The 13,616-nt window shown below is 41.2% G+C and overlaps 1 protein-coding gene across 1 annotated transcript in view; it reads right to left on the reverse strand.

The window, feature by feature from the left end:
• RUNX1 (runt related transcription factor 1) overlaps positions 1-13,616 on the reverse strand; it is a gene marked incomplete at its 5' end in the record, with an annotated part of 105,538 nt that overhangs the window by 58,279 nt on the left and 33,643 nt on the right. The window contains one exon of the mRNA XM_008074067.1: positions 12,319-12,423. Coding sequence (XP_008072258.1) covers positions 12,319-12,423 — 105 coding nt within the window. The remainder of the gene's footprint in view (positions 1-12,318; positions 12,424-13,616) is intronic.

Below are 13,616 nucleotides of genomic sequence, written 5' to 3' on the forward strand. Positions count from 1 at the left end.
TTTTTTGAGTTGGAGTCTCACTCTGTCGCCCAGACTGGAGTGCAGTGGTCGCTCCCAGCCACCGCAGCCTCGACCTGCTGGGCTACGGCGATCCTTCCGCCTCAGCCTTCCAAGTAGCTGGAACTACAGGTGCGCGCTACCATGCCCAGCTAACTTTTTGATTTATTGTAGAGATGAGGTCTCGTCTGCCCAGGCGGGTCTTGAACCCAGGGCTCAGGCAATCCACTCACCTCAGCCTCCCAAAGGCGCGAGATTACAGGCTGAGCCACCGAGCCCGACGAGTGGCTCTTTCTTCATCTCTTTCTCCAGCTTGGGGTGTGAGTAAATCCTTTCTCCCTGCCTTTCTCTTCCTTCTCCTGCCCCACTCCCACCTTCCCAGTCACAGCCATTGTCTCCCCAGAGAGAAGGCGCACCACAGTGGCCCCTGGGGTCTCCTTCTCAGGGGCAGAAGAGGATGCTTTGAAAGCGCAATTGCTCCTACACACACCAAGTCATACTTAAAAATCATTAAATCCCTCTCTCTCCTTCCTTCTGCAGATGAGGAAACTGAGAGCCTAAGAGGACATGTGAGCTACTGAACTTCACCGAGTGCAGCATGACCAGACCTAAGATGGAACTGGCATGCTAACGGTCTTTCCACTAGGCCGGGCCTCTCCCTTGCCCAGGGCTCAGGATTCCTTTTAGAGTTCAACCCAGCAGCTCCCGAGAACAACTCAGCCCTCCAGACTCAAATTTCAGTGGCTTCCAGTTCTTTCTCCCTGCACTCTGCTACCTATTTATTTTGAGACTGGCTGAATCACCCAAAGAATAGGACGGGTTTCTCTGAACCTTCCCCAGCGGCAGCATGTCAGCAAATGAACAGGACAGAGAGCCGGCCTCTGGAGCCTTAGAAGATTCTCACCTCCAAGCAGCTGCAATTTTTGACCCATCCTGGGAAACTGGTATTGAGACTCAAGGGTGTAACATTTCACCTCCCTGAAACCAAATCCAGAAATCTCAGGCAAGCAGCATATATAAAAAGCCACAAGAGAAAAAAAGGAACAAGGACTCAGCAGATCTTAATGCTTCCCACCTCTTCCCCAGCCTCTCGCTATGTGAGTGTTTCATTTGAGAGAAGATGGAATAATAGAGTTTTAGAAGAAAGAAAGCTGTATTTGGTCTTGGAAAAGAAAAATATATGTTCAAATAAAACTTAACTTTCAACTGTTTGCCAAGGGTGACGGTGCTTCTTTTGTTTCCAACAATTTTAAACAGTATATAGTTGTAGGCAAAGAAAATATTAAGATATTCTAACGACAAAAGATATTCTAAAAGTATGGATGCACGGTAGGGACTGATTTAAATGCCTCTATTTTTTCTTTACAATGGTCTTCTCATCAGCTGTAAAAGACATGATGAGATAAAATCTGCCTTCAAAAAAATCAATTATTTTATTCAACGTACCGACGATTTTTGTATATTATATGCAAGCTATAACAAGAGAGTTTTCTGTTGTTCAATTATCTATTTATACGTGTATTATACTTTTATTACTTATGTTGATAGACTGTTGAATAAACACTTTGATATATATTATTATCTCAAGTTATCCAAAACAACCTTATGTAGGAGACAGAGCTTGTATTTTTTATTCTCTGCTTATGGATGACCCAGGGGAAGCTTCTAGATGCTAAGGGCCTTTACAAGTCACACAATAGCATAGGTGCTTAATGTTTAGTTAAGAAGCAGAGGTGCATTTAGGTATAACCTGCAGTTTTGTTTGGAAAAAAGATGAACTTTCCCTAAGGAAGTAGGGCAATCTACTTAACAAGGCTATACTTCCATGAGGAATAAATTTGTTGAAGCCAGTTCAGTGATATAGTATTTGGAGTTCATAATAGACAGGGTGGAAGGAAAAGAGAAAAAAAGCCCTGATTGTACTGTATCCTGAGAGTCCAATCTGCCAGAATTTTATTTTTTAAAAGTAATTTGGCAATGGCAAATACTTGACCCTTATTTGGTTAGAAGTCCGTTTGTTTCCCGTGGGTTGAGGGAAAGGGGCCTGCCCGTTCAGGGCATGTGCTTTAATAGGAGAAGCGAATATTTAAGGAGCACCTCTGTGCTGGGTGCTATGTCCTAATGTGTATTACTTATTCAATTTGCACAATAATCCCAGAGATAGGGATATCATCTTCCTGGTTTTATACCTGAAGAGGCTGAACTTGGGGAGGTTAATTTGATCACGGGGGAGAGGCAAGGGAATCAAGCAACGAACTCTGGAGCTGGGGCTGTGAGCCTCTCTCTCAGGCCATCTCATTTAATCTTCACTTTTCCCAGCAAGAAAAGTATCATTCAGCCCATTCTACAGATGAGCAAACTGGGACACGCAGTTAGTAAGTAGCAGGAATCAGAGACTTGAAGTTAGGTTGCTCTGCCTTTAAACTCCTCTTTTACTCCCTGAGCCTCCCTAAGCATGTCAACCCAACCCATCAGCTAGCCTGGATCCTACCTGTCTCTATGGGATATGTGCACAGTAATGAGGCCCGACCATCCAGGTGGAGGCCACCCCATCAGGCCCCAGGGAACACAGACAGCAGACAGAACTGCCCCCCACACGTGGTTGGGTCTCTGAGCTATTCTCTGACAACAGTCACGACTAGACAGGAGCAAAGGATGCAACTCTGCATACTTCTCCCAGCTCTTTAAAATGAGTGAATTGGAAATATCGTAAAACCACTTCAAAGGTGAGTGAAAATCAGGTGAAAAAGGGCCACACATGTATATAGTACTTAAGAACTTATTTCAAATGTTTACTCTTTATCTCAAATAATCAGAAGATGACTCTTAAGCCATGGTGGAAAAAAATACAAAATCAGACAAACAAAGCATCAAATGTTTGACATTTCAGTATGAGAGTCAACTGAAAGATTTCAATAACAGTCTAGGTTTTAGTCAATACTTGCTTTAATGTACCACGAAAGCAACAAACTAATGTATCGCCATTAACTTACTTTATAGGGGTCTGGGGAGTTGGCAGATTAATTCCATTGTGTTACTTTTTAAAAAGGCAAACAGAAAAGAACTTATTTTTTTTTCCCCCTTGGATTCCACCTACGGATGTATATCCAGAGTATTTGGCTATTGGTGACAGCAAATTTTCCCAGTTATACTGCATAACTTATATGTAGAACTTGATGAAAATATACCACGTGTAAATATACAATGGAAAACACATTTTGCATCCAACTAAAAGTCAGTGGCTTGTGATAAGTTAGATAATACAGCTGTAATATGCAATAATAGATTATACTTAATTTATACCTTTTATATTGTCAACTTTTAATACTTTCCTAGGAAAAAAAAGCAAACCTTCTTAAAAATATGTCTTTACATGGAACCAACCATGTTGCCCATCGAAAGAGGACTGGATTTTAAAAATGTAGTATACATACACAGTGGAATATTATGCAGCTATAAAGAAGGGCAAAATTATGAACTTAGTAGCAACTTGGATGGACTTAGAGATTATAATACTGAGTGATCTATCACATGTTCTCACTCATAAGTGGTCCTTAAACAATTATCATAATACTATAAGAAAGGGATTGGCAGTAGTGGGAAACTGCCTGGGGAGGAGGGGCACACCTCATCAACAAAAGTACCTGCATAATGAATATTTGTATACCTAACCCTGAATTGTACCCCACGTATTTAAAGTAAAAAAAAAAAATTTTCTTAAAATGTGTTTTTAAAGGAAAAGAACATGAAAAGAACAGGAGAACACAGAAATTGCCAGCTAGTGCAAATGAACTTAAACATAGATCTAGTGTGAGGTACAGCTTTTAGTTATTAAAGCTAAACTGGAATTTTTTTATTTTTATTTTTTGGTGGTGGTGAGTTCTATGAGACTTTGTGTATCAGATTCTTACTAATGCCTTTTCTAGTTACGTGACTTACAGGAATCAAAAATAAAAAAACAAACCCAAGCCTTTGGGAAAACTCAAGGAGAGGTTTTTTTTTTCTTTTCCCAAAATGAAAAATAGAAAGTGGCTAGGGTATGCACAAAATTCTAAATCTACATGAAAGCAGAGAAGCAAACATGCTATAATGCACTGGGATGATCAACCACAACCTATCAGCTAGCCTGGATCCTACCTGTCTCCATGGGATATGTGCACAGTAATGAGGCCTGAACATCCAGGCGGAGGCCACCCCATAAGGCCCCCGGGAACACGGGCAGCAGACAGAACTGCCCCACACACATGGTTGGGTTTCTAGTGCTATACACTGGCTTAGGAAACTCAATGAGTGGCTGAACATGTTTCTATACCTGCAAAGCTTGGCTGTGGCTAGAGAACCCAGACCCACCTGGAAGATGCGCTGCATTTGCTTAGTTCACGGATTCTGACTCTGACACAGTCGCACATTTCATGTCTTGTTTTTGAACAGGGTGGATGCTATAGATGCCATGCAGATGCTGAAAGGACCCATATGTCTGATCTCAAGCACCAACTTTTGACATTACTCGGACATGACTTTTTGTCCTGAGTTTTTCACAAAGTGCAACATCTGGGGGCAAGGCCATTTTCCCTGTTTAAGGACTCAGGAACAATGCCCAGAGTGTTTCAAGGGCCCATAAATATGCCAGAAAAGAAATTTTACTGGGTCTAAATACAGAACAAAAACTGGAAAAAAAAATCAAAATTTATAAATGTTTAATTAAATGTCATAAAAAGGGCAAAATTATGGCAACTTTATGAATTTTTCAAGTTAGGAGCCATAGATCTTTTTAAAAATTTTACTTAGGGTTTTTTCATTTCCAAAAGATTTTCAAGACTAAATGCGAATAATAGCTGTCTTCCTCCGAACACACATTGTGTGCCAGGCACAGTTCTAAACATTCCACGGAGGCTGCAGTTTTTCAGCCTCCCAACCCTGTGACGTTAGTGCAGCCTCTGCCCCTATCTTAAAGAGGATCAGCTGGACGACGAGCCACTCCTCCGGGTATCCTCACCCACACAGTTAGCAGTTGCCAAAATGGGGACCTCAACCCTTGATCTTAATCACATGTTGATGGCAAGGAAACCAGGGCCATTGCTAACCAGGTCATTTCAAAACACATGACAATTTTTGTAAATTTCAAAAATTTGCAGCAAAAAATGATTTCTAATATATACCCTGGGTGCATGTGAAGTTGGGTGATGTGACTTAGGAATGCACTGCCCAGGGAAGAGGGCCTGGAGGCCTCGGCTTCTAAGGGGCCCTGTTTGTGGGAACCTATGGCTCTATTTTACTGACCATATTTTGTTACCCCTTTTGAGTAAGAACTAATTTAGAGATTATCTCGTCCCATTGCCTGGTTCCACAGAAAAGGAAAATGAGGACAAAAGTACTTAAGATAATTGCCCAAGTTCACACCCACTGGTCTGGTGGCGCCAGTGAGAAAACCCAGGTCCGCTAGTTCAAGATCCAAAAATCTTTTTACATGTTTTAAGATTAAGAAACGGAAGCTGAAATGCAGAGATGACTTTTTTTTTTTAGCACGTCATTTAACAAATTCTAACGAGGACTGCAATATATTAGTGTAGATCTTGGCCTCCCTGGTGTGGCATTCAAAATAGTGAGAGGGGTTTTGCAAGGTCCAGATGAAAAGAGAAATTTAAAGTAATGGTTTAAGTTTCATTCCTTGTTTCTTCTCTCCTCTTTGACCCCCTACACTAGATTGGGGTGGTGCCTACATCATTTCTTTGGGTTTTCATGGTACCTGGAAGGAACTCTTATTTTTTCTTCTTTTCCACAGTAACATAAATACCATCTAGAAAAAAATCTCAGTGACTTCTATACATGATAGGAAAGGGAACCAAGGGTACATAGGCCCCAGGTCACTCTGAGGTGTAGTACGTGGCTGATTGCTGCCTCTGGGACAGAAGCATGTTCCCTTCAGGGTCCTCTTACATTCCCATTCACTCCAGTGACCCTATCAGACTTAGCCTTAACTCAAGGGTCAGGAAATCCCTATGCATATAAAATTCTCCTTGGTCTAGTTTGATACTAGTACAAATAATAAACAGAAAGAAGTTCTAAAATTCATTGGAAACATTTAGGCATGATTATTTTGAGCACTTTAAAAACCATCTTTGCCAAGTCTTCAGGTAGTTGGAGAGTTTAGCGCAGAAGGAATTAAAATACTGGGGCTGGAGGGGTGTCCCCCAGAATTTTCAGCATGATCTGAAATGCCTTTCAAAATGAGGGGAGATATAACTAAGCATGGTCTGAAATGCCTTTGAAAATGGGGAGATGTCACCCTCTGCTTTGCTCCGACTTTACATATTTGGGTGGGAGGGAAGGAGGAATTTCCTTTGTGCATCAGAATTTTATCTAGAAAGAACTAAAGTACAAATCTGACATTTGAAGAATCCAAGGGAAGAGAGATTGAGTAGATTCATCCATCCTGACTTGGAATTCCCAGGTAAGCAATTTCCAGTAGACAATGTGACTGTGGATTGGTCATTACAGTCTTGAGATCACAGATGTATAAAGCTACCTGACATTTTGAGAACCATTCAGAAGCAAGGAGCGACACAAATTTTCATGCTTCCAGTAGGTTGCACACTGTGCATGTGAGCCCTCTAGGAAACCCTTTGTGAATGGGGGATCTGGACTCAGACTGCTGCCCTGGGTGTCACGTCTACACTACTCATCTTTTCTGCATGAAGGAAGTAGTTTATGCTGTGCCTCACCCTGGTTCAAGTCCCCATTTATATCAGGTCCCCAAACAGACCCTAGTGACAGTGCATATGACCAGCGTGGTGGCCATGGCACTCCCCGGGGGTGTACTTCCCTGCAGACCCATGGGAGGCTGGTTCCTTCCTGTCAGTACAAAAATGACAAATGCCAAACAGACAGGGCTCTGCTTTCTTGAAGAAAACCATATGTGAACCAGAATTGTACTGATAAGCTCTCCTAATAAAAAAATACAGGATTTACAGTACAATCAAGCTCAAATAGCAGTTAGTGCAGTTCTTAAAGACAGATATCAGCGTCTGTGCATGCCAATGTCTGGGCTGCTTAGTTTAAACTCTGGCTCACTTGCTGTATGACCTTGGCAAGGTACACAATTTCTTTTTTCCTTCCATTTCCTTACCTGGTTTTTTTTTTGCGATTATATAGATTAATATGCATGAAGCACTGTGAATGGTGTTGGCCAAATAACACTATCTCATGTTGACTATTGTTATTGCAGGTATTTTTATTATTAAGAGAAAATAAACTTTTTATTTATAGAAAAATAACCCTTTTTTTTGAGTTAGGGTTTCACTCTGTTGCCCAGGTGAGCTGTGCAGTGGCACAGCTCACCACAGCCTCATCCCCCTGGGCTCAGGGGATTCTCCCACCTCAGCCTTCTGAGAAACGGACTACAGGTGCACACCACCACGCCTGGCTAATTTTTTTATTTTTTGGAGAGACAAGGTCTCCCTATGTTGCCCAGGCTACTCTCAAACTCCTGGGCTCAAGCATCCTCCTGCCTCAGCCTCCAAAAGTGCTGGGATTACAAGCATAAACCGCCATGCCCAGTCAGAAAATAACCCTTTTAAAAGAAATCATGTGTTACTCAATCATCAAAGCGATCCATAAACATGATGCTCATACCATACTCTTCTGGACAATCTGATTTCAAATATTTTTAGATCCATTATCACCATAAGTTTACAGTTTCCTTTCATGATTTTCTCTTCTTTACTTGAAACATATGCTCATAAACAAAGATTCTATATCTCATATTTATATATAGTAAGTTTGCTATTTACATTCAAAATCATAAAAAAAAATGCTATTCATGTGACATAATCGCCACTAATTATTTCAAAAAGCAACAGAGTGATGAAGAGGTCAGACCTTCAAGCAACCTATTTTAACTATAACTCCCCATAAGGATTAGTCAGCAAGAAGGTTGGTACCCCAGAAAGTATTCTAGAGTTTTGAAGTAACAGTCCCACCTTGCATCCCTTACTGTGATATCAAGAACTCATGCAGAACAGTCACTGTGAAGGACAGGAGTTGTCCCAGAAATGGCCAGTATTTGTTTTATTAGCCTTTTTGATTTTTAATTAGGTTTCTCAATGTTCCAGATATAACGGATTCCTGATGACAGCTGCCCAATAAACACCAGCAGAATGGGACTCCCCAGTGGGCCAGTTAGGGTTCCAACTGTTCATACTCCTCAACCCCTCCTTAGCAAAATATCTCCCTCATGGTACTGAGCCAATTTCTGCATTCAGATTATTTAGTGAAACATCTGTGAAGAATATGCTTTGATATCTCCATATGAGCAGAGTCACCAAAATGACAGACACAGGAGCTGAAAGCTGGCGTTTTTCATTAGACCTCAGAAATATTTTTTAAAAACCCCACAAAACAACACTCAAATATTCTTTGCTTTTAAAATCCTTTCATTGTATCTTTCATGCTTAAAGAGGAGATGCTCTTTCAATACATTAGTAAGCTACTAAATGCTATTAACTGAAATCAGAGGTCTCGCTAGTAAATGCTAGAACCCATCCCAGGCAGAGAATACCTTCTGATGGTGTTTCTTCTCCAAGATAATGTTAGTTTTTCAATAATTAATACGGTTTTATATTGATCTAAGGTGTAAAAAAAAAACTTATGATTTTTTTTGAAATCAAAACAAGGATTTAACTTTTGACAGTCAGGTCCACTACTGCAAAAGAGCAAGTGACCATCTGAAATGAAAACGACTTTTAATTCTCTTTGGCATACACTTTGTGCTGCAGTTTCACACCGAAAACCCTAGAACAGGGAGGGGAAACATCGAGTTATCCCATCAGCATGACCAGCAAATGGACTGGGACACAGTGTCTTATTTTGGTCCTTGACTTCATCACCCAAATGGCAGGTTGAATGGGTCAAGCTGCATGCATTCTTCAAGTTAAATGCTTCCTGCCTGCGATGGGGCACCTCCACTTGCCCTTTCTAGCAATCTTGGAGCTGGGATAAATGTGAGAAGTCACATAAGCCAACTTCCCATTTTAAACATGAGAATATTAGAGCCCAGTCAGAGAGTTCATAATGAATAGATGCTGCACAGAAGTATGACATGAATGGAAAGATGAACAAATAAATGGGCAGACAAATGGATGGACAAGAGTATGGGATTAGACATCAGGAACTCCTCGTTCTATCTCTGGCTTCATCACCAACTATTTCTTTTAAACCTAGACAAGTGTTTCATTTCTCTGGGGCTGCTTTCCCTTATCTATGAGGTGATTTTTCCTGAAGGCTCTCCCAGGTCCCTCCTGGCTCTCATAGTCTTTGATTTTATGAAACCAGAGAACTTTTCAAAAACAATTCAACTTGGCGATGCCAGGGTCATTTTAATAGAATTGTCCAGAATTCATAGCACTGTTAATCATGGAGGGGCTTCAGGAGGGAGGTCTTATTTACCTGGAGATTTGGCACTGTATGGGTATTCTGATTTACTATAAACATAAAAATGAATTCTGTTCTGAGAGTGCATTAGTAAGTCCAATTTGTTCATAAGTCCAACAATGGCTAAACTACACCAGCTACATCACTGCTGCTTTTATGTTTGCTTCTGGACATCCTGGGACGGAAATAAAGATACTGTACTACGATACTCTAAACAGTATTGTACAGTAAAGCATACAAAAGCACAACCACTTGTAGAGGATGCATGCACATGCCAAGGTATGCCAGACACATGAACTAACTCATGTGTATACGGGACATGCAAATGCATGTTCACATCTTTGAAAGTTTGTTACATGAAGGTTCATATGTAGGCGACTTACTGTGCATGCAGTGTCTTTCCCTAATATGACATTGGAAAGTGCCTGTGAGCAAAGTTCTACCAAAGATAAGTTCCTTTCTTGAATAGAGATGTTCAAAGAAGAAGAATCAGCATTGATGGCCACCCTTAAATGGGTGATACGAAAGTCAGCATTACTCAAGTCACCCTGGGAGTCTGTGTGCATTCGACATCTTACTAGAATTTCCTGTGAAATGTGAGACTATCTACTTGAGGCTATAATATTTCTTAATATCATAGCTACATTTATTCCACCCATTTTACTTTTCCTTAGACTCCAAATTCCACTTGGCAGGAAAGACTGTAAAAATGGCTGCCTCTTTGAGAGAGTCCCTTCTGTCTGTTCAGAAGGCCCTTCCCCAAAGAACGACTGTTTTCTTAAGTTATAAAACAGCAGGGGCAGAGTAAGCTGTATATACAGGCAGGCCAGTATAATCGCATAGATGGATTTTTTCCCCTTGGACTGCCAATTCCTAAAAGTCAGAGCAGCCACCATTTATTTTCTGAAGCTTAACCACCTTGTTCATTCTTTGAATGAAAAAAGAATATTTGCAGTGAGGCAAAACCTAGCCATGTTTATGCATGAGAGAATAGCAGAAATAGAAGGTATACCCAGGGGTCACCTGTTTTAGCTTCTTCCTCAGGCAGGTTGACAGCTGAGCTGTCCAAGAGAGGGCTGCTGCTTCTAAATGTAAAGGCAGAGATTCCACAGCTTCCTCAAGGAGCATTTCCTAAGCTTAGTTATCCTCCAAGTTGGCTTCCTTACACCTAACAACTGCCCCACTCCCAGTCAGGCACCTTGCTATAACTGAAACCTGCTTTCTCTTTGACTCTCTGTGGAGAGCAAAGGCACTTGGTATTTACATGTTTAATGAGGAGTCACTGTTAGTCTTGGGTTTCCCATTCCTACTCTGGAAGCTTAGGGAGTGTTCATGGTCATTCTTTGGGCCTGTGCAGTCTGGTGCCTGTGGCCTGCTTTTCACATAGAAAAAGCAATTAGGGGATGTCACCAAGTCCTAGAGCTTCCTGAGATGGCCAGAAAGTCTTAATGGGCTTAAAGAGAAAAAGCTGGGAGGGCCCTCTGGTAAGATGTGAAGGGAGTGACCAAGCACAGCAAGGTGACCCAGATGTGGAGCACAAGTCCTGGGTGGGTCTGTCCCAGGCGGGCTCCACCCAGGGACACTAGGAAAGTGGAGCATGGGGAATGTTCTAGAAGGTGATTGAGATGCTAGGAGATTGTGCCTAGGACTGCAGGAAAGGCTACTACAAGCTACAGCAATCACAGAATAGCCTGTAGAGAGCTACCTGAGAGCTCCCATAGGGAACCACCACCTTGACAAGGTCATCTGGAGAGGACCAGAGCAGTAACCAGAGTTGCAGACAGAGATGCTCTACTGGGGATCCCTGACATTTCCTGACCTCATTCTCTGCACCAGGCATAGCATCATGTCATTAGATGTTATAAAAAAGCTTTTTATTATTATCCTCATTTTGCAGAAGAGAAAACTGAGGTTCAGAGAGGCTCCACAGTTCACTATAAACTAAAGAACTTAATTCACTTGCCCTTAAAGCCCAAATTCGTAACCATTCCATTTTATAACCTGACTTCCCTGAGTCTCGGCTTTCAGGGACAGTAAGAAGCCCTGTTTTTCAATATCCTTCACTCCAAGAAGAGAGAATGTTAATTTTCCACAGAGAGCTGATATGGTTTGGAGGTGTGTGGATGCTGGATGAGGGATCTAGCTAGTTCCACAGACCTGGAACTGTAACCCAACTCAGATCCCAGGCAAGGGTGTGGTTCCGGAAAAGAGTGTTACTCTTGTGTTTACTCAAAGATAGCCATTAAGTCACTGTGAAGACATCTTTTCTGCAGACTAAACAACCCCACTCCTTTTTTAAAAGCTTTCCTCACAGGAGCTATTTTTTGGTACCATCTTTCTATATTTACTGGCTTTCCCTCAGGCATTCTTCTACCCTCCCACTCTCTATCTTAAACAGTCCTGTAATAAGATTTGATCTGTGCCACAGAAAGAAAAGGGTCATCTTCATAGTTTTCATCTCCGGCCTTAACGGATTAATAAAAGGCCAACATGGATAGTAATCAGTCCCTTGCGGTCCACTCTGACCCTCAGGCCTTTTTTGGCTGCCCCTGTGCTTGGCTAATCTTCCATTTACTGTTTGTTTCTGATTCTGTTGAACTTCACCGTGTATTTGAGGAACTAGTTCTGTCTCATGCAGTTCTGAAATGGTTCTAACCTGCACTTGAGTCAGCTTAATTTCCTTTGCTCTCTAGGAGGGTGCTTTAAAAAAAGAGCACAGTGCTCAGAAACAATCTTTGAGTAGTGGGAGTGTGGGCAATTACTTTGTTTCTTTTTTGCTCCTCAGGGGCCCGACATCCCCCCTGCATAGAAGTTAAACCCAAGGATCCTGAGACTAGGTCCCTGAGCATACCAGCCTGGAGGGTATACCAGCTTTGAGGGGGGCTCACTTACTTCGAGGTTCTCGGGGTCCATCCACTGTGATTTTGATGGCTCTGTGATATGTGGCGACTTGTGGTGGGTTTGTGAAGACGGTGATGGTCAGAGTGAAGCTTTTTCCTGTTGGGATACAAAAGAGCACAAAAAACAATGAAGCAATGGCCTGAATATATCTATTGAATAACTGGTCATTAATTTATGCTTTCCAGCCCTTAAGCTGGAAAGGTGACAGTCCTTCAGTACAAGTTACTGGTGTTTACCATACTCTCTTGAATTTGGCTTTGCTTAAAGTCTGGAACACAAGCCTGTGGTATTCGTCTAGGCATAACACTTCATACAGTTATATGGCTTTCATTTAATCATTAATAAACAACACAAGACTAAGGAATATTAGAATTTATTTTCTGTCAAGTCAAAACTTCAGGGAGCCAGACAGTCAGACTGGCAGCTTTCCATTCATGGCCCTTCTCCCCACACCATCCTCCCCAATTATTTACAACTGAGGACCAAGTGGAGTAAAAGAAACCACATCCATCTTCCCCCTCTAACTTTGTGCCTCTAAGATTAGGAAAGATAGAATTTCTAAGTTTGAGGATAGGCTAAATTAAAATTAGCCTCTCTATATTTTTAAAATATTCATTCTGGTTGATTTTAAATATTATTTGACAATGCCAGATGTTAATAGAGGCACTCATGGGATTGGCCAGAACAAAATGTATGGTCAATAAATGGATTTAAGGATATGTAACCAAAGGACTAAGATTCAATAAGTAGTATTAATAAAAAATATGCACATAATTTCCATGTAAACACTTTACATATATTTATGAAAGGTGAGTGCATTTTCATTGCAGATATTTAATAATTTAAAAACATTTCTTCTTGCCCAAGTGGTTCAGATGATGGACTCTGGATTTGAATTCTGGCTAGCTGATCTTTGGCAAGTCATGGAACCTCTCTGTGCTTCAGTTTCCTGACCTGGAATATGGGTACATGCAACTTTTTCTACCTTATTGAGTTTTAGGGGAGACTAAGTAAATTAATATGATTAAAACAATATCTGGCAAATGGTATTCAAAGGCGTTTGTGTACGTGTGTGTGTGCATGTTGCACTTGCTTTATTATTTCTCTTCTCTGCTTCCGACAGCTCTATACATTTGACTAAGTATAGTGGTCATTATAGCATTAATATAGCAGCTCATCAATTAACACAGTTTCTCCACTTAAACATGTAGCATGAAATGAAACCAAAAAAAAAAAAAAAGAAAGGAAAACAAAACATGTCCATTTACTACCTTATCCACTTCAAAAAC

This window comes from Carlito syrichta, unplaced genomic scaffold (assembly GCF_000164805.1).
Source record: "Carlito syrichta isolate Samal-C Ts95f unplaced genomic scaffold, Tarsius_syrichta-2.0.1 Scaffold316292, whole genome shotgun sequence".
NCBI classification, from domain to species: domain Eukaryota; kingdom Metazoa; phylum Chordata; class Mammalia; order Primates; family Tarsiidae; genus Carlito; species Carlito syrichta.